The sequence below is a fragment of the Mustela nigripes genome, chromosome X, assembly GCF_022355385.1.
Source record: "Mustela nigripes isolate SB6536 chromosome X, MUSNIG.SB6536, whole genome shotgun sequence".
Lineage (NCBI taxonomy): Eukaryota > Metazoa > Chordata > Mammalia > Carnivora > Mustelidae > Mustela > Mustela nigripes.
In genome coordinates, this window is record NC_081575.1 from 115,074,604 (window position 1) to 115,092,545 (window position 17,942).

At 50.5% G+C, this 17,942-nt stretch overlaps 2 protein-coding genes and 1 long non-coding RNA gene across 3 annotated transcripts in view; 1 reads left to right on the plus strand and 2 right to left on the minus strand.

The window, feature by feature from the left end:
• The window catches only part of TMSB4X (thymosin beta 4 X-linked), a 2,230-nt gene extending 895 nt beyond the window's left edge, over nt 1-1,335 (minus strand). The window contains exons 1-2 of the mRNA XM_059385147.1: nt 1,233-1,335; nt 45-158 (exon numbers count right to left, since the gene is read on the minus strand). Coding sequence (XP_059241130.1) covers nt 45-144 — 100 coding nt within the window. The 5' untranslated portion in view covers nt 145-158; nt 1,233-1,335. The remainder of the gene's footprint in view (nt 1-44; nt 159-1,232) is intronic.
• A 5,507-nt stretch (nt 1,336-6,842) lies between these two features.
• Nucleotides 6,843-12,776, plus strand: LOC132006691 (uncharacterized). The gene is made up of 3 exons (XR_009401188.1): nt 6,843-7,275; nt 7,991-8,148; nt 8,787-12,776. It is a non-coding gene; the product is annotated as an uncharacterized LOC132006691 (long non-coding RNA).
• A 585-nt stretch (nt 12,777-13,361) lies between these two features.
• TLR8 (toll like receptor 8) overlaps nt 13,362-17,942 on the minus strand; it is a 42,386-nt gene continuing 37,805 nt past the window's right edge. Inside the window, exon 2 of the transcript XR_009401313.1 lies at nt 13,362-13,443. The gene's annotated coding sequence lies outside the window, so the exon portion shown is untranslated. The remainder of the gene's footprint in view (nt 13,444-17,942) is intronic.

Consider the following 17,942-nt stretch of genomic DNA (forward strand, 5'->3'; position numbering starts at 1 on the left):
CCTCTCGCCCAACATTTTTCTCTGGGGTGGGGGGGGGGGCTTACTTTCTTTTGAAGGCAGTGGATTTTTCTCTTGTGTTTCTGTCTTCTTCAATTTCGACTTATCGAATTTCTCAATCTCAGCCATATCGGGTTTGTCAGACATGGTTGCAGAGGAAGCTGCATATACAAAGCCAAGAGAGGGGTTGAGATCGAGCGAGCGATCCACCCTTGTCTCCCCCGGCTCAGAAATGCGCTTTTGCCCTCGCATCCCCCGCCTGAAACCCCACCTCTCCCTCCTTCCGCTTTCATGGAAGGCTACAGCTCGTCCTCTTGCTACACACAAAAAAAGAACCCCTTTTCATTATTTCCAAATGCGGGGGAACAAACTGGGAAGATCGCCGCCTCATTAGGAGGCAAATCTTCCGGAATAAGAAGATTGACTACCGTGGGTGTCAATTACAATGTCCCAAAATTCAAATCTGGCTAGAAGAGTGAAACCATGTCAAGTGGGGTAGGGGTGGGGGGTGGGATCGAGGAGAAATTCTTAAAATGAGGCCGAGGCTGCACAATGCTTCCATTTTACATGGGTCTCCCCCAGAGATGCGGGCCCGTGCTGCTTTTCTCCTCTGCTCACAAAGGCGGCAGCAGCAGCCGGCACCCCGACCACCGCCCTACCGCCGCCTAGCTCGCGCTCAACAATGCAGCCGGCCGCCCACAAAGCGGCCCCACACCCCGAAAACCAGCCCTGATCTGCGTTTACGGGCAATTCGGCAACCCCGGCACCCATTCCCCTGCAAGAAGGGTTGGATGTCCGTCCTCCCCATTATGGCCCAGCCACCCTAAATCTGGACAGACGGGAGTGCAAGAAGCCATCACAGACTACAGTAAAAACGTTAATTGTCAAAGCTCCCGGCTCGGGTGGGTGGGTGTTAGAACAAAGGATTTTTCTGTTCCAGCTCCATCACCCGCTAAGAGGCAGTGCAGAATGCCCGGGGTGGGATGGGGGGGGGCAGTGGGTAGGAGAAGAAAAATGCTCCCTCGGAGCTGCACGGCCAAACGCCCGGTTTGGGGGGGTGGTCTTTAGACCACCAAGTTCTCGACCCCGTACCCCAGCATCTGGAAGGGCCTGGCATTCCCTAGGCCCCAAGGCAGGCTTCCCGGGAGGACCCCTGGGCTGGGCTGTAGGGACGCCTCCGCAGGGCGACGGGCGCGAAGGGACCGAGGGCAGCAGGCAGGGGCCCCGGGGCTCACCGGAGCGAGGAGCGCGAGCGAGAGAAGACCGGTCTGCTCAGGAGCCGCCGCCGAATGCCGGGCGGGGCGCGCCGCGCGCTGCTTTATGCACGCTCGTATGTAAATGAGGTGACGTCACCCGCTGGCCCGCTTAACTCCTTCGCGCCTGATCTCCGCCCGGTCCGGGGGCCGGCCTGGCGTTTGGGGGACCCCCGCCCGGCGTGCACCGGTGCACCCTAACCGCCACGATGGCGGAAAATTAAAAGGAGCCAAAGCCCCCTCCCCCCAGCGCTTCCTGCATCCTGCGTTTCCCCCGCCTCCTGTCTATTTTATCATAATGGATTTTTGCAACAGCCGCGCAAACCTGCTCTTGGGGACGGGGCAGGGTAACTGAGGGTTTGGCCGGTACCTAGGGGCACAGGCATTCCCTCACTGCGAAGCCGGCGTTGTCTGGTGCGGACATCCCCGGGCGAGGGCGCGGTGGCCGCGCTGGAGGGCCTCGCCCACTGCAGGGGTGCGATTCCTGTGACTCAGCTTTCGAGCGGGCCGAGGGCCTTCGCCCCACCCCGGCCCTCTTTGTCTCCTCAACTGGCTTCTCCTGAAATTGGGTGGGAGGTAAAGCACCCTTAAGTGATTCTTTTCCCAAAAGCTGCCTCACTGTAACAGGCGTATTTTTTTGATCGCTGTAATTTTTTTTAAGCGAGCACCCGAATCAAATAACCGGAGTATTTGCTGGTTGGAGGTGCATCTACCTGCATTTTATAGCGTACGACGCCTCCCCGCTTAGAAAAGTAAGTCAAGCTCAAGCTCTGCTATTGACTTACTGCCTAACAATAAGGAAGTTTTTACTATCCTGTTCCTTATTTTGCTAAATATAAAAGCGATTGCTAAGGAGGCTCGTGCCCAGTGCCAAAGACTGCAATACCAGCATCTCTGAAATCGAAAGATTAAATTTAACCATCTCACTGTCCTGAAGAGAGCCTTTGCAGCACAAGATGTTTTTGAAGTGCACTTCTAAGTTACATCCGGAAATACAGGAGATTTCGATAGAGAAGAGCAATTTTCAAAATGGCACCTTGCCTGTGAGTACCAGTGACCCCCTTGCCGCCGAAATCAGTCTCCAGTACCGTGCCCTGGGCCCGCAAATGGCACGTGAAAGCAAAAAGAGCCGCGGGTTAGAAAAGACCTACTTGAGATTATTTTAAGACCCAAAGCAGTAGGCGCAAGACTTATCCCTTTCAGCAACCTTGAAGAAATGTTTCCAGAAAACCCCTTGCAGATCATGTTTATGGCCGAGGCTTTTGTCCCCTGGGGATTAAAGTCAAGTGTTCTATAGACCCTCAAAGGCCACTACTGAGCAGCTCAGCTCGGACTTCCCCATTTCTTTATCCACTTGACTTCCTTCTTGGTTGTGGGGGGAGGCAGGAGGGGGGCCAGGGGCAGGTGACTGTCTGGCTCCCCAGTTCATGCTCTGGTGGGTGGCCGCCATTCTGCTCTCCAAACAGGATGTCACCTCTTTGGTTACACCTCCCCCCCTGACCCTACCCTGGATGACTGGCCTGAGAGTCCCCCTCACTGTGGAAGCCCATTAGAGATCACGCAGCATGAATTCTTGGCCCGTGGCAGCAAGCAGCTGCACGAAACACTATCTCTGTAGGTTCCGGATTCCATGTTGCCTCACTCAGCTGCTGTCAAAAATCACTTCTTTCCTCCCCCGGTGTCTCTGGATACAAGGGAAGGCCACTACCAACCCAAGGTCCTTTCCTCAGAAAGACTTGGGCCTTACAGAGCTGTATTTCCAGAAGAGACAGAGGAGTGGAAATTTGGCAATGCCTGGAGAATTTTTCTAGTCCCGTACCAAGCGGCCTCCTGTTGTGTTTAGTGACAGAAAGAAAAAGGCGGCCACTTGTTAAGAAGAAGGGAGTCTTCCAGACTGGGCCTGCCTTGGCCCTAGTCAGCGACCTAGAGGAAGCCGGCAGGGAGGAAGAGGCAGATGACGGGGAACACACACTAAAGGAATATTTGTAAGGGTTGTATGACCCTGGCCATGTGAATTAATTTTCTGGGCCCACGTTTTCTCATCTGTAAAATGGGACCATTGCAAGACCCTACCTCACTGGGCTCCTGGGGAGCCCTAAAGGCTTAGGACAGTGCATGACACTTGTGAGCGCTTTGTATTATTGTTATTTAGGATAAAAATTTGAGGAAAAAAATTAATATTTAGTGTTTAGGATTGCAAATTTTAGAGGTTTTTAGAGTCATCGTTTCTCTTAAAAAGTACCAGTAAAAATGAGATCTTTTGTTATTTTCATGGCACATAAAAACTCACCCCCACGGGGTGATGCCTTGTCAGAGGCAGACCCAGTCACGGGTGCTGTACGTTTGCTTCCGGCCTCCGCCCACCCTGCTGTCCTCCCCGCTTGAGGATTTAGTTAGTTGACAGGATTTATTAGGATTTATTAGTTTACAGATAGGGCAACTGAGCTTAGAGATCCATCCTTGTGATAACTCAGCCGGTAGCTACTCTCTGTTATTTGTGTTAAGGGGTTCATAAAAGTCTTCACACCCCGTGCCCCCGGTCCCCCAAGTCTGCCCCCGAGAACCATTAGGAAGCGCGTGAGGGGACAGGCTGCTGTGTTTCCCATGGCACTGGGGAGAGGGCACCGACTCAATGAACAGCTATGGCCTTGCGTTGAGCTGACTTGCTCGAGTGAGGAAGGTCCCAGAACCCAGCTGGGCCAAGCTCTGACCCTGTGGCTCCAGCCACCTTGCTTCCTTCCCCAGATCGTTCAAAGCTGTCACTATTAACGTCCCACGCATCAGGGGTAACTCTCGCCTCCCCGAAGCTACTGCTGTAAGTGGGTTAGCGCGTGCTGGGCACGATCACCATGGGGGTTTCGATCCCAAGTGAAAAGATCAAGGTTGAAAGCAGCTGGGAGCAGGATGCACTCCCAGCTCGGGGCTCTCGGGGAGAAGATGGGTGAAGCACCCACCAGCCGCTGGCCCGGCCTTCCACAGCTTGTAGACCCCGGCCACCCATGTGCCAAGAAGAGAGCATGTCTTGGACGGTGGCCCTCCTCCAAAGCCCATGCCTGGTGGCACCAGGAAGAGGGCTCAGGGCACACCCTGTCTTATTTGCCTTTCCAGGGTGGGCCTGGGACACATGTGTAGCTATTTGCAAAGCTAGAGAAACAGCCACGGAAGTCTGGGTATGTGAAAATTAGTCCTATTATTTTTAAGCTATTAAATTCAGTGCAGAGCGCTGCCCAGAAGAAGGAAAGGAACAGGAGAAAGTGACCAGGCCTCTTTGTCTTAGTTTCAGGGCCTCCTCCCAGCTGCCCTACCTGCCTGCGCCCCACTATCCCCGGTGACCCCGCAATCTCTATCCGTTCATGTAAATCCCCTTAGAGACACAGCCCTAGGCCCCCTGCCCCCACGCAGGAAGGGATATTGGGCAGGCTGTCTGTATATAACACCTACTTCAATTCTCACCCTCTGCAGTGGGCACGACTACCAGAATTGCACTCCGGAAAACCCTGAAGCTCCGAGAATCTAAGCCAGCCTTTGCGCCATCAAACACACCCACCAGTCTCAGGAGCCTCTGCCCGCCCCTGGGGCCCTGTGTCCCCAACCCCAGAGTGTTTCGGGGACTCCCACCTGCCGCAGCTCCACCGGTGCTCAGTGTGATGGTAACAGAAGGCTCCCTGGGCTAGTGTGCTACAATGAGTGCAGGGGAAGCCGAGAGAGGAGCCTAGAGGAGCCAAAGGCAGCTCTCCAGCATGTCATGTCGAACTTGCCGTGCCGCTGGCTTTCCTGCTCACTGTGTCCATCCGATGGACTCTGAGAGCCAAGAGGAACTTTAAGGGGGATCTCACTCAACCAAGTTCCCTCCCCGTGGCTTGAATTCGCCTCTACAACATCCCCTCCAAGTGGTTGCTCAGTTTATGCACAGCAAGGGCAGGAAAAAGCCAGCAGAGAAGCTTCCAGCATACACAGGGGGCAGTGAGTAGCTTAGTTTGGCGGGGGCTTGGGCAGAATGAGAGAAAATGACAGGAAATAATGTGGAGAGGCAGGCAGGGGGCAGATTCAATAATAAAGTAATAACGATAATAATAATAGATGGGAGCTCTCCGTGTTTAATCTCCCCAAACCCTTACACAGCCCTGTGACAGAGGCACTCTTATGTTCCTCATTTTGCTGATGAGGGAGTTCTGGGGAGATGAAATAATTTACCCACAACCACACAGCAAAAGCCAGATGCTGTGGGTTCGAACTCAGATTGGCTAGTTCACAAGCCGCGTCAGTTAAACACTCCGCTGTTCTAGAATCCCAAGATAAGGCCCTTAGATTTTGTTGTGTAGGCCTACCGAGGGGAAGGTTATATCCCATCACAATAAACCATGCAACTTCTCCATCACTAAAACTTTGAAACACAGATATCATAGTCATATATCATATACATTAAAAAGCAGCCTGCTTCAATTTTCAGATGATTTCATTACAGAAATTCAGTCTGCCCTCTGCCCCATCCGACCGAACCCAGTGCCTTCGCAGTGAAGGTAATCTGATCTTGAAACACTGGCAGTTTCACACAGCTTTTCTCTACCTTAATATTAATATTAATATTCAGTCATTCATATTACACGAGGTCACAAAAAATTGGCAGGTCAAGTCACACTAAAAGGGGAGGCATTACACACTCCCGATGGCCCTCTAGGTTACAAGAGATAGAATTTTTATCCTGTCGTGAAACAGAATGACCATTAGCAAGTAGTAAGTGTTCAGGTGTTTTAATATGCTGCTGCTTCTGGGGACGTCAGTGCCTTTTCCATAGAACGCAGCTCTCACACCATCAGCGGAAGGCGGCTGGTGGCTTTGTGTAAGGAAAAAACGAAGCACAGGTGGGCACCAGATTTGATCACATAGGCCAAGGTCAACCTCCTTGGCTGACCCGGACCCTCTCCCCTCTGCGGGGCTGGCTCCAAGGGCGTGGGCCCTATGTGGTGGCACGAGGCCCTCACACTCACAGAGACCCTTCCCTCGGCTTCATGCTCAGCTGTCGCCATCTTGAAATTGTTAATAATTTTGAGCAAAGGGCCCCACGCTTTCATTTCGTACCAGTTACGAAGCCAGTCCAGCCCCTCTCATTCTCATTCTCTGGGTGCCCCCGGTGCCCTAGCTTTTCCTAGGACCCAGGAATGGGCCCATTTTTCATAGGCCCCTTGCTCTGCCTGCAATGCCCTCTCTGGTATTTCCTGAGAAATACGGGTCTGCAGGTGTGCACAGGATGGTTCAGCCTCTGTGGCCTCTGCTAATCTCCCAGCTGAGCCTAGTTGTTCTTGAAGCTGTTGATGGCCACACATTTCTAGGGCCCCGTGCCAAGTACGGACACCTTCTCTTCCCTTCCTTCCTGCCTGGTGGTTTTGTCCTGTCCAAGGAATGCCTATCCCTCTAGGCTTCCTTGCGCATCAGAACTCCCCTGCATGTACCAAGACCACAAAGGAGCAAGGCTTTATGGCCATCTCCGCCCACTTCTCCAGCTCTGATTCCTTCACTCTCCGGAAGCTTTCCTGGGGAGGAATTCCACAGTTAAAATTTGTATCGAGACAAGAAGAGGAGGATGTCTTTTTTTTTTTTTTTTTTTTTTTTTTTTTTTTTCTGCACAGAGGCCAAACACGGGGCAAATGAAACACCAGGAAAGAATGCTTGAGTTCTAGGCTTTTCCTGTGGCATTTACAGCCGGGACTCGATTGTCTGAACTGGAAAGGTGACATGGACAATGGAGATTCACAGACAGACCGTCCAGTTAAGTTGCTAAATCTCACTTTAGCAAACAGATTCAATCGAAAGCACGTATTCAAACAAATATTCATCTTCTTGTTCATAGCAACACCAATCCAATAGCCCAAAGGTGGAAAGAGCCAAATGCCCATGGACGAATGAATGGCTAGATGACAGGTAGTGTAGTCATCCGATGGGACAGTATTCCGCCATAAAAAGGAACGAAGTCTGTGCACGCTACAACATGGGTGAACCTGGAGAGATGCTGAGTGAAAGAAGCCAGGTAGGTCCTACCGACCACATATGGTAGGATTCCAATTATGTGGAACATCCAGAATGGACAAATCCATAGAGAGAGAAGGAGATTGGAGGTGGCCAAGGGCTGAGGGGGCAGGGGGAGGGAGGAGCCAAGGGGAGCACCTGCCCGGTGGGTATACAAGGTTTCACTTTAGGGTGATGAAAATGTCTGGGAACTAGACAAAGGAGGGGGGCTGGGCAACACTGTGATGTATGAAAAGTCACCGAACTGTTTGCTCTCAAAGTGTTAGTTTCATGTTATGTGAACTTTACCTCGATTAAAAAAGGGGGGGGGTGTAAGGAGAGAGAGAGAGAGAGAAGAAAGGAAATCATAGCCCCATTTCCTCACACCCCTGTGTCTGGTTCAGAGGAAATGGGAGGGGAGTTGGGGGCCGAGGGAGAGTCGGTTCTTAACTCTTTCTGTCACACCAATCTGATGAAGCCCAGAGACCCTTTCTCAGAATTATGTAAATGCGTAAATTTTTAAAAAAAGTAAATGAAAGCAATTAGATTCCCGAAGAGCTACCAAAAGAGCTTTAAACACTGTGATGGAGTCATCTCCGTGCTTCTTTGTGCATTAAATAACACAAGCCGATAGTCGGTCTCAGATCCAGCATAAATTGAAAATAGTGGGGAGTGTGTAGATATCTGCAAAATGTTAACAGATATAAAAATATCTGTGGTGTCTGTTGTTGACACAGTCACAGGAACTGCTAATGCTAGCGAGCTTCCTTGCTGTTATGGACTGAACTTTTGCCTGAAGGAAGGCAGCTGCCCATAAGTCAAGCAAGAAAACAGGTTCTCATCAGGAACCAAATGCACCTGTGCCTTGATCTTGGACTTCCCAGCCTCCAGAATGGTGAGAAATTCATGTGTGTTGTTTAAGCTGCTGTTTGCCTGGAGTTTTGTTAGGGCAGCCCATGCTTAGAGAGTTGCCTGCCCGGTGTCCTTGAAGGAAAGGTTAATGCTCTTTGAGGGGAATGAAAAGATACAATCTTTTCCCTTTCCAAATTCATGGACCCCCCGGATTGTCTGCAAAGCTCTCCTGGATGTCTGTGGGCCCTAGTCTGTTGAAGGGAAGGGGGGGGGTGGTCTCTCAAATGAGAAAAAGTCACCAAGAGAATTTCTGGGAGGGAATGGGAAGAGATGGTGGGGTGGCCTTCTAGGGACCAGATAAACCACCGAATATTTGCTTTGGAAACGTAATTCCCCATACTAGTGGTTTACTCCAAAGGGCTTAGGCACCAGCTCAGAGAAACCAGTCAGTGGGACAACAGTTGGGGAAAAAAAAAAAAAAAAAAGACCAGCTTATAGGTGCCACCTTACATCTTGGGCTCCAATAATGCCTTACGTAATACAAGTCGCATTTATCTGGTGTTTGTGAACTTTGTCAATGCACTTTTTTATCGTTTGTGTCATTTTATCCTTAAAGCAGTCTTGTGCAGATAAAGGGCCTGGTATTGGTATGAATTTTTTTTTTTTTTTTTTTTTTTTCAGAGGAAGAAACCCAGCCCACAGAGGATAAGTGACCTGCCCAAGGATGACTCTTGGTACTGGAGGTGTTCCCGAGGCTAAGTAAACAGCAGCATGCCTGGGTTTTGTTGTGCATGGTTTTTTGTTAGTTAGTTTTGTCATCCAAGAATCCATTGCTCAGATTTGAACCTGCATGCTTGGCTTCCAAAGATCTAAATTTACTCATTCATGAAAATGGCTTCCCCGACATACAGCTCCCCCTCCCCCCCATTTCAAACTACTCATAGTCCTTGGCTCAAAGAAAAAGCACACATTTGGACATAAATCTTCCTATTTATCTGTCTACTTACAGACTGGGGCACAATTTTAGTTTGGGCCAGAAGGAGGTATTTTAATGTTTGAATATCATATTTTGCACTCTACAGCGATGTTTGCACAAATGCCTCTTATTTTTTTTTTTTAAAGATTTTCTTTATTTATTTGACAGACAGAGATCACAAGTAGGCAGAGAAGCAGGCAGAGAGAGAGGAGGAAACAGGCTCCCTGCTGAGCAGGCACAAATGCCTTTTAGAGCTAGAAGGCTGGATCTGGTTTTGCGTAGCCTCTGGAAGGAATGCGACTGCCCTTGGTTTAAACCCTTCCCATTTCCCTGGTGGTAGGAGTGTCTGTTATTCCTGGTGAGCCCCTTGGACAGTGCCTGCTTGTTTATGATAATGAGGTGACTTACAGAAAAGTTGCAAAACTACAATGAAAAATTCCTATACGTCCTGCCGCCAGATTCATCAGTTGTTAATATTTTGCCCCATTTGCTGTATCATTCTATGTATCTTCTAAACCCCGAGAGCAAGTTACAATCTCCCAGAAAACAAGACCCTCTCCACCACAGCCACAGTCCAGCGATCAGGAGGAGGAAGCCTCGCATTGCTACGCTCCTGCCATCTCTTCTACAAATCTTATTCAATTTTTGCCTGTTAGCCCAATAATGTCCTTATAACAACTTTTCCTTCTGGTCCAGATCCCAGCCCAGGAGAGCCTGCCTGGCATTCAGTCCTCCTGTCCCTTTAGTGTCTCAATTTAGAGCTTCCCCAGCTTCTCCGGCTCTTCCACGGCATGAAGACGACAGGCCACTTGTTCTGTGGAATTCCCCTTGATTCAGGACTGTCTGACGTCTCCTGATGGTTAATGTGGGCTTGGCCATGTTGGCAGGAATCCCACGCGAGGGAGGCTGCGACCTTCTTGGCCTCTCTAATCCGGACGCGCACGGTGTTGGCCTGACCCGTTACTGGGGTGGGGTGTTCACTTCGATCACCAGGTGGTGTTACCTGCCTGGTTTCTCCACTGTGAAGCTCTTTGTTTTTGAGACACGCTCTTTCCCGCATCTCTGCCCCCTCGGTGGTGTGGCCGTGTCCTCGTTCATTCAAGCTGCCCCGAGGAAATCGCACACACACGCGGGTGGGCTTACAAACAACAGATGTTTATTTCTCTCCTAGGAGCGCAAGGGCGGTCCCGTTCAGGAAGGCTCTACCCTCCTGACCTAGTCACCTCTCCAAGGCCTGCCTCCTGCTATCCCCGCCGTGGGGGATATGCTGGCAACAGGTGAATTTGGAGAAGATCCGAATATTGAGACCAGAGCCCCCAGTACTGATGGGATTACGTGTAGCCTCGGGGGCGGTGAATTCCATGCCCAAACCCACATGAGTCTGCGACCCCGTGTCAGCGCCAAACCCACTTACAAGGCACTTGGATTGGAGGTTGCCCTTCCAACCAGTGCCCGTACTTTGGTGTTTATGGCTCCCAAGGGCCTTCAACCAGGCCAGCATTTAGTAGGTGCTGCGAGTCATCCAGAATGGAGGGGACTTCACTGGTCTTGCTGGGGGGCGTGGGCTGAGCACTTCGGGGGTGGGGGATCCATGGCTAGGAGTAACCACACAGGTCATCCGGAGTGCTTGCCGGAGCTGGGCACTGTCCCATGGGCTTTTTAATTCTCTGAGTGACGGGGCTGGGTGCAGTGGACACCCCATCTTACAGAAGAGAAACTCCGAGATGTTCCATGCTAGTCCCATGGACTGCTTGATGCGATCATTTCAGTTTTCTCTTTCAGCATTTTATTTGCATTTTCCTCCCTCAAGCAGGGGCAGCAAAGACGAAGGAATCCGGTTTTCTGGTTTTTGTTTTGCTCTGATGGGAAACACGCTGACTTTGTCGTGCTGTCTACTTCTGTTGCTTTGTTGGAGCCTTTCCATCACCCCACGTCTTGGTCTTAGGATGCTTATTTTATTTTATTTTTTTATTTAATAATTATTGTTTTGGATTTTATTTACTTGTCAGAGAGAGAGTGCACAGACAAGCCCGGGGAGCAGCAGGGTATGCAAAGAGCCTTATGCGGGGCTCGATCCCACGACCCTGAGATCACCGCCAGAACCAAGGCAGACGCTTCACCGACTAGGCCATCCAGGCGTCCCAGGATGCTTGTTTTACAGATGGGAAGACTGAGGCCTTGGCCATCACTATGGGCAAGTGCCTGAACGGGGATGGCATCCAGCTCCCTCTGGTCTGGCCCCGAAGCCTCTCCTCTCGGATGCGGGAAAGGCCCTCGGTTAGCAGGCTTTCAGATGCAAATCAAACAATCAGGCCCTTTCTGCCCCCTTTGACAGACAAGAAAAGGGTGAGTGCTGAGGTTGGGCAGAAGGCAGGGCAAGGAGAGTGAGAGTGGCGCTCGCTTGCCCTTGCTGGAAGTGTAAACCGGTAAAGATTTTTCAGGGGTACCAGCCACTCTCAAAATCAAAACAGCATTTCCAGTTTGATCCAGCAGTTCCACTGTTAGAAATGTTTTCTAGGGCCGTATTCGGACAGATACACCAAGATTTGTCTTATATTTGTACACACCCAGATATCTTTTCCCCATGACTTCCCAGTAGCTTTTCCCTATAGCTTTCCCCATAGCTTCCCCATAGTTAGCTCCATTGTAGGTAACAGGAAGCGCTAGAATTAACCTAAGTGTATGTTAATTAGATGAGTTAAATACACGACAGAAATTTATGCAGCCCTTACAAAATGACTGAGGGGCGCCTGGGTCGCTCAGTTGGTTGAGCATCTGACTCTTGGTTTGGGCTGAGGTCGTGATCTTGGGGTTTTGGGTTAGGTCATGATCTTGGGTCATGGGATAGAGCCCCGCTACCCCTGCCCCTGCTCGGTCTCTCTCTCTCTCTCTAAATAAAATCTTAAAAAAAAAAAAAAAAAAGCGCGAGAAAAAGATTGAGGCAGCTTTATTCATGATGTCCTGGAAGGATAGCTAAAGTATACCTTTTTCTTAAAATTTTTTTGTTGTTTTTTTTACCAAATCTCTGTACCCAACATGGGGTTCAAACCTACGACCCTGAGGTCAAGAGTCGCATGCTCCACCAACAGAGCCAGCCAGGCGCTCCTCAAGTATACTCCTAAGTAGAAAAAAAGGAACCCTCTGAATATTGTAGGATCTACCTCCATGTAATATGAAAGTGAGGTTATAGAGACAATTTCCAGAACGGAATTTTAAGAGCTATTAACAGAAGTTACCTCTGGGGAAGGGGAATGGAGAATCTTCTACCACTTGCATCTTTACTGGAAGCATGTATTACTTATATATTTTAAAATATTTCAAATACCATTTATGTTTTACCTTCATCTTTTCTATAATTTCAAAAATAATGGAGCGCCTGGGTGGCTCAGTGGGTTAAGCCTCTGCTTTCAGCTCAGGTCATGATCCCAGGGTCCTGGGATAGGGTCCTGGGATCCAGCCCTGTATTGGGGCTCTCTGCTCAGCGGGGAGCCTGCTTCCCCCACCCTCTCTCTCTGCCTGCCTGCCTCTCTTCCTACTTGTGATCTCTGTCTGTCAAATAAATAACTAAAATCTTAAAAAAAATATATATTGTGTAAATAATGGGGGAGGCTGTGCACATGTGCAGGCAGGGGCATATGGGAAGTCTCTGTACTTTCCGCTCAGTTTTACTGTGAACATAAAACTGCTCTAGAAGATAAAGGCTATTTAAAAATAAAAAGTAAAAGAAAAAAATGTGTATATTTTCTTGCTCCAGAAATTTCATAAAACCAATACAAAGGCAGTTGAGTCTGCCTTTGAAAGAAATAGACGTGACCTTGGACTTGGGGTTTCTTTAGTAAGAAAACACCTCTGAAAGGAAGTGAAACACACAGCCAAGATAGAGTAGGGGCACTTCCTGCTTATCTGCAATTAAAGGAACTTCTGTTCTTAAAGGGGCAGGAGCACAGTTACTAGGACAATCTCCCTTATAATCCTAAATCAAAAGGACTGTAGACCTGTCCGCCACAGGCCTCCTTTATGGAATGCAACTGAGGCAAACACAAAGTTCAATTACAGAAGCTGTGTCTTCTGTGTTTCACTTTAAAATGTGAGCACAGTGTTGTATTTTGGTGAACTGAATCATATTTTCAGCAAGGTACAGAAGGTACTCTTCGAATCATGCAACAATGTATGTGTCTGAATATTCATGTGTTGGATTCCTCCAAGCAGAAGCACCTCTAGCTGGGCTGAACCACCATCAACATGTACATTTGTACAGATGCTTCATTTTTAAACCTTACCAGTGTTTTGCCCCTGCCAGCTCATTCTTGCTCCTGGAGGCCCCGGAGGGGTGTGGCTGTGTAGCTGGTGTCCCATCTACAACTGAACATACGGGACACATGGTCAGTGACTCGTCCAAGGTCTCTGGACATGTAGCAAGGCCAGAAGTAGGTCCTAAGCCTAGCAGGTTGGCCCTTGGCTGGGTGCCTGGGCAGGGGATGAGCTGTGGTTTCCTGGAGTTTCATCATCCGTCCCTCTATTTCTGGGCAAGGAACTTTCCACTGACTTCTACGAAGACCCAGAGAGTTCGGCGCTAATGCAGCCATGAAGGGAAGGTTCTGAGGTGGGAGGGTGCCACACAGGTAGCGGTTGGGGTGAGCCTGGGAAAGCAGGTGAGGCCGGTGGCGTGCAGGAGGGGTGTCTGCTGCCCTCTCAGCTTCTTAGCCAGCCCCCCCCCCCCCCCCCACCCAGCTGGCTTGGAGAAGGGAGGGAGGAGCCACACTGCGGAGGTGGCTGTGGGGAGGAAATGGAGCATATTCACAGCCGTTCTGCCAACTGCTGCTCACCCTTATGAATTATGGGACAATCGCATAATTGCTTTTGTGGAAGTTGAGCAGTGCAGCCTCTGCCCACCCTGTGCTCCCCATTATCCCTGCCCTTATGGACAGTGATTCCGAAGCCCTGGGGAAGAACCATGAAGGCCCGGCCCCCCTTCTGCTCCCCGAGAGTGCTGGGGAGCTCTTTTCCCCTTGCCCACTGCTGCCGACCGGGCCCCAGGAGGGTTGTTAGATTTATCAGGATCAAAACACAAAACCGCCACTTAACTGGGAATTTCAGATGAATAACAAAGACTTTGGAGGTAAGTTATGCCAGGCTATATCGGAGACATAGTTAAAAACTAAAACTATTATTTCTCTGAAATTCCCATTTAACCGGGAGTCCTGTATGTTATCCAGCAACCCTACCTTGAGGGGAAACTGAGGCCCTTTCACTGATTGTCCAGATCTCCCAAACACACACACACACACACACACACACACACACACACACACACGGGCCTTAGTAAGTCTCAGGCCTCACAGTTCTGGCTTAGGGAGCTCCAGCCAGCCCTGCCCCAGCGGGGTCTGCCACCAGGGGGAGGGAGGAAGGGAGAGGGGGAAAGAGAAAGAGAAGCTCAGAAGACAAGGGTGTTGGGGGAGGGGGCTGGGAGCTTGGCCCAGCGGAGTCTGTAGGCAACTGAGCTCCTGGGGCAGATGGGAGCCCCAACACGACAAATGTGCCTTCCGGGCTGGGGGGGCCCCGCCAACAGGGCCCTGCATTCAGACCGGAAGAAGAGTAAGCAGAGAGACTTCCCTGAGCTCCCCGGGGCCTGGCGAGGCCGGTAGCAGAGGCCCCTCCCCGGCAGAGGCTGGCTTCGGCCCTGGTGTCTGCACAAAGACAGGATTCAGACCCAGGACCAACCAGGAGCCGGCTGCCAGGGAAAACAGAAAGCTCCAGCACGCTCGGCCCTTCAGGGTGTCATTCAGCAGAGAGCCCACAATGTGCCATGCAGAGTGCTGAGGCCACAACATGGTCCCTGTGCCTTAGGACTCTTGTCTACAATCAACTTGGGTGAGGTTCCATTTACATGAAACTAAATGCAGTCATTCTGTGGGTGCTTTCGATGGGGACCGATGACCACGCGAGCCTGTGGAACCACCATCCCAGACAAGAGATACCGAATTTTTCCATCCACCCAGAAAGTTCCCTGTCCGGCGGCCATTTTAGAGACTAGTGCTTAAATGCCGGCCACAGCCGGGGAAGCCTTCTTTACTTCCTGAGGCAGAATGCTGTCCTCATAACCCCTGTGCCTCAGAAAGTCTTCCCTTGAGACATTTGTCCCTATTTTTTCACTAGTTTGTTTCGCTTCTCTTCTTCCTGTCAGGCTGGGTCTCCTCAGTGGTGGGCCTAGGTCTTTTTTTCCTCTCTGTATCTCCAGGGCATAAAAACATGGGGCCCGAATGAATGCCTGTTGAATGCTCAGCCAAAGACTATACTGGGCCAGCAGAATTCCAAGTCATGATAACATAACTTCATATAGATGTTTCTGATCTTAAATGTCCCTCGGGATCATCACAGATCTAGAGAATGTGATAAGTGACATCTGTGGCTTCCTTTCTGCAAGCCGGGGACTGGTCAAGGCATTTCTCGGTAACACAGTAGGACTGAGGTAAGAGCTAGTGTTGTTACCCCCACTTTAGAGAAGGGATCCAGGTTACCCTGACCTGACCAAAGGTGGGAGCTGGTGTTCGAGCCCAGGTAGCTGGGCCAGAGATGCCCCACTTCTGTTTGAGAGGAGAACATGGTAGAGATTTGGAAAAAAATTTTTTTCCGGGTTTTGTTTTTAATTGTATGGTTTCCTCTGAAATGTACAATTATTATAGGACATAATTACCTGCAAATATGAGATACAGGCTACATGATTATATGATGGTCAAGGAACTGATAAATGCCTGGGAAAACTAGAAGGGAAGATTTTAGGGGGAAAAAACCCCAATTGAGAAATGACTGAGTTTATAGACAGTAACAGCTGTTCTTTTTAGAAAATTAAATTGATTTTTTTTTCTTTTTTTTTTCTTCTCAAAGAGTTTCTGCTTCCTCAAGAAATGTTTCCTCTTTGCTATGTGCTCCAAGGCAAGCTTTGGGTATGTGATTAACATCCTCAGACTGATGTCCCCAAAACAAAAGGCTGGGCCGTTAGGAATCAGAAGCTTTTTCTTTTTCCCCTCCATCCTCGATATCTAGCTTGTGACCCAAACTTGTCATTTCTACTTACCCCTAAGTTGACTGCCTCTCCCCATTTCTCCTGCCCCTTCTGCAGGAGCCCCTCCTCATGGTGCCCCCAGTCTTGCCCCAAAGCCTCCTCTAGGGGGTGTTCTCATCCCAATCAGCCCTGCTCTACCCTGTCCCCTAGGGTAAGTCCCCAGACTTGTGTCCACATGGCCTCCGACTTCCAAACCTTCCAGCACTCCCCACCGCTAACAGCTTCAAGGGCAAGGGCCTCCAGAGGGCCACAGCCTGGAACCAGTACTATCCGCCGGCACATTTCTCTTTCCTCAGTAACCACAGTGGTAGCCACAAGAGTTTATCATTTTTTAGGCACATCACTCTCCTGGCATCCACTTCTGGACCATTACTCATGCTGTTCCCTCTGCCAGGAATACATTAAGTCTCACTTGCAACCTCACAGCCACCTTAGGTCACAGTCGTCATTGCACAGATGCTAAGATAGAAGGTTCTGGAGTCAGACTGCCCAGGGCCGTCTTCTTGGCCGTGCAACTTGCAGAGTCACCTCGGGCCGGCCCCGGGGTTGGTCTGATATTCTGCTGCTGCCATCAAGAGGTTTGGTCAGTTTGGAAGAATGTCGCTGGGCTCACAAATTACTAGGTTTTTTTAAAGATTTTACTTATTTATTTGACAGAGGGAGATCACAAGTAGGCAGAGAGGCAGGCAGAGAGAGAGGAGGAAGCAGGCTCCCCGCTAAGCAGAGAGCCCGATGTGGGGCTCGATCCCAGGACCCTGGGATCATGACCTGAGCCGAAGGCAGAGGCTTAAGCCACTGAGCCACCCAGGCGCCCCTGGGCTCACAAATCATGCAGTTGGTCCCGATTCTAATGCTGAGAAGCTGTAAGACTGTATGATGAGGATAATGGCGAAGGGCTTAGAATGGGAAAGGGTGGGCTGCATGGAAATAGATCAATACACGGGGCCTCCCATGATCCCCATCTCACCCCGGAGGAAACAGAGGCTCAACGACTGGGTGAGCCGCCCACAGCTGTCACATGACAAAGTGACGAAATGCACTTTCACTTCCCGTGTGAATGTGAACTTTCCTGCCTAGCCTGGTCTCTTCTCAGCACATGGTCACATGGGCTTCTGCAGTATTAACTAGGTGACAGTGAGCAAGGCCTGGCCAGACCTCTTTTACTCCTTTTTCATCAGCCTTGAAAGCAAGCAGAGCACAGAGCTGGTCTTTTTCAGGTTTGATAAGTGAGGACAGACTAAACAAGGGACTAGCCCAAAGGCCCAAACCCAACAGGGGCTTCACTGAGACCAAGATGACAGCAGCAGAGTCTGGGGCCCCGGGAAGCCCATTCATCACGCCTGTTTCTCTTTGGTCTGGAGCCAGAACACTCTTTCTTCTGCAGGAGACACTGCGGGACTGGGCAAGGCTTCGTCTGCAGGCGGGGGGGGGGGGGGGGGGGGGGGGGCTCTTGCCCCTTCCTGCAGCTCCCAGGCGCCCTGGAGGGAGGGAGCAGGGAGCGCCCGGTGCCACCGAGAGCAGCTTTCAGCCATCCGGCAGCACTGACCGCTCAGCGCCAGGATTTCTGGTGGCCACAAGGAGACAGCGCTATCGCCATGGTCAGAGTCAAGCACTCGTTCATCTAATCCCACATTCACGCTTGCTAGGGCGAAGGGCTTCCGCTCCGCTCCCGGGAAGGAGCAGGGCTGCTGGAAAGGCAGGCCAGTAACTTGCCTCGGGGATGAGGTCAACTGCAGTAAGTGCTCAAAGCCAGATACTGTGACAGCTCAGAGAGAAAGCCCGCGGTCTGGAAAGGGCC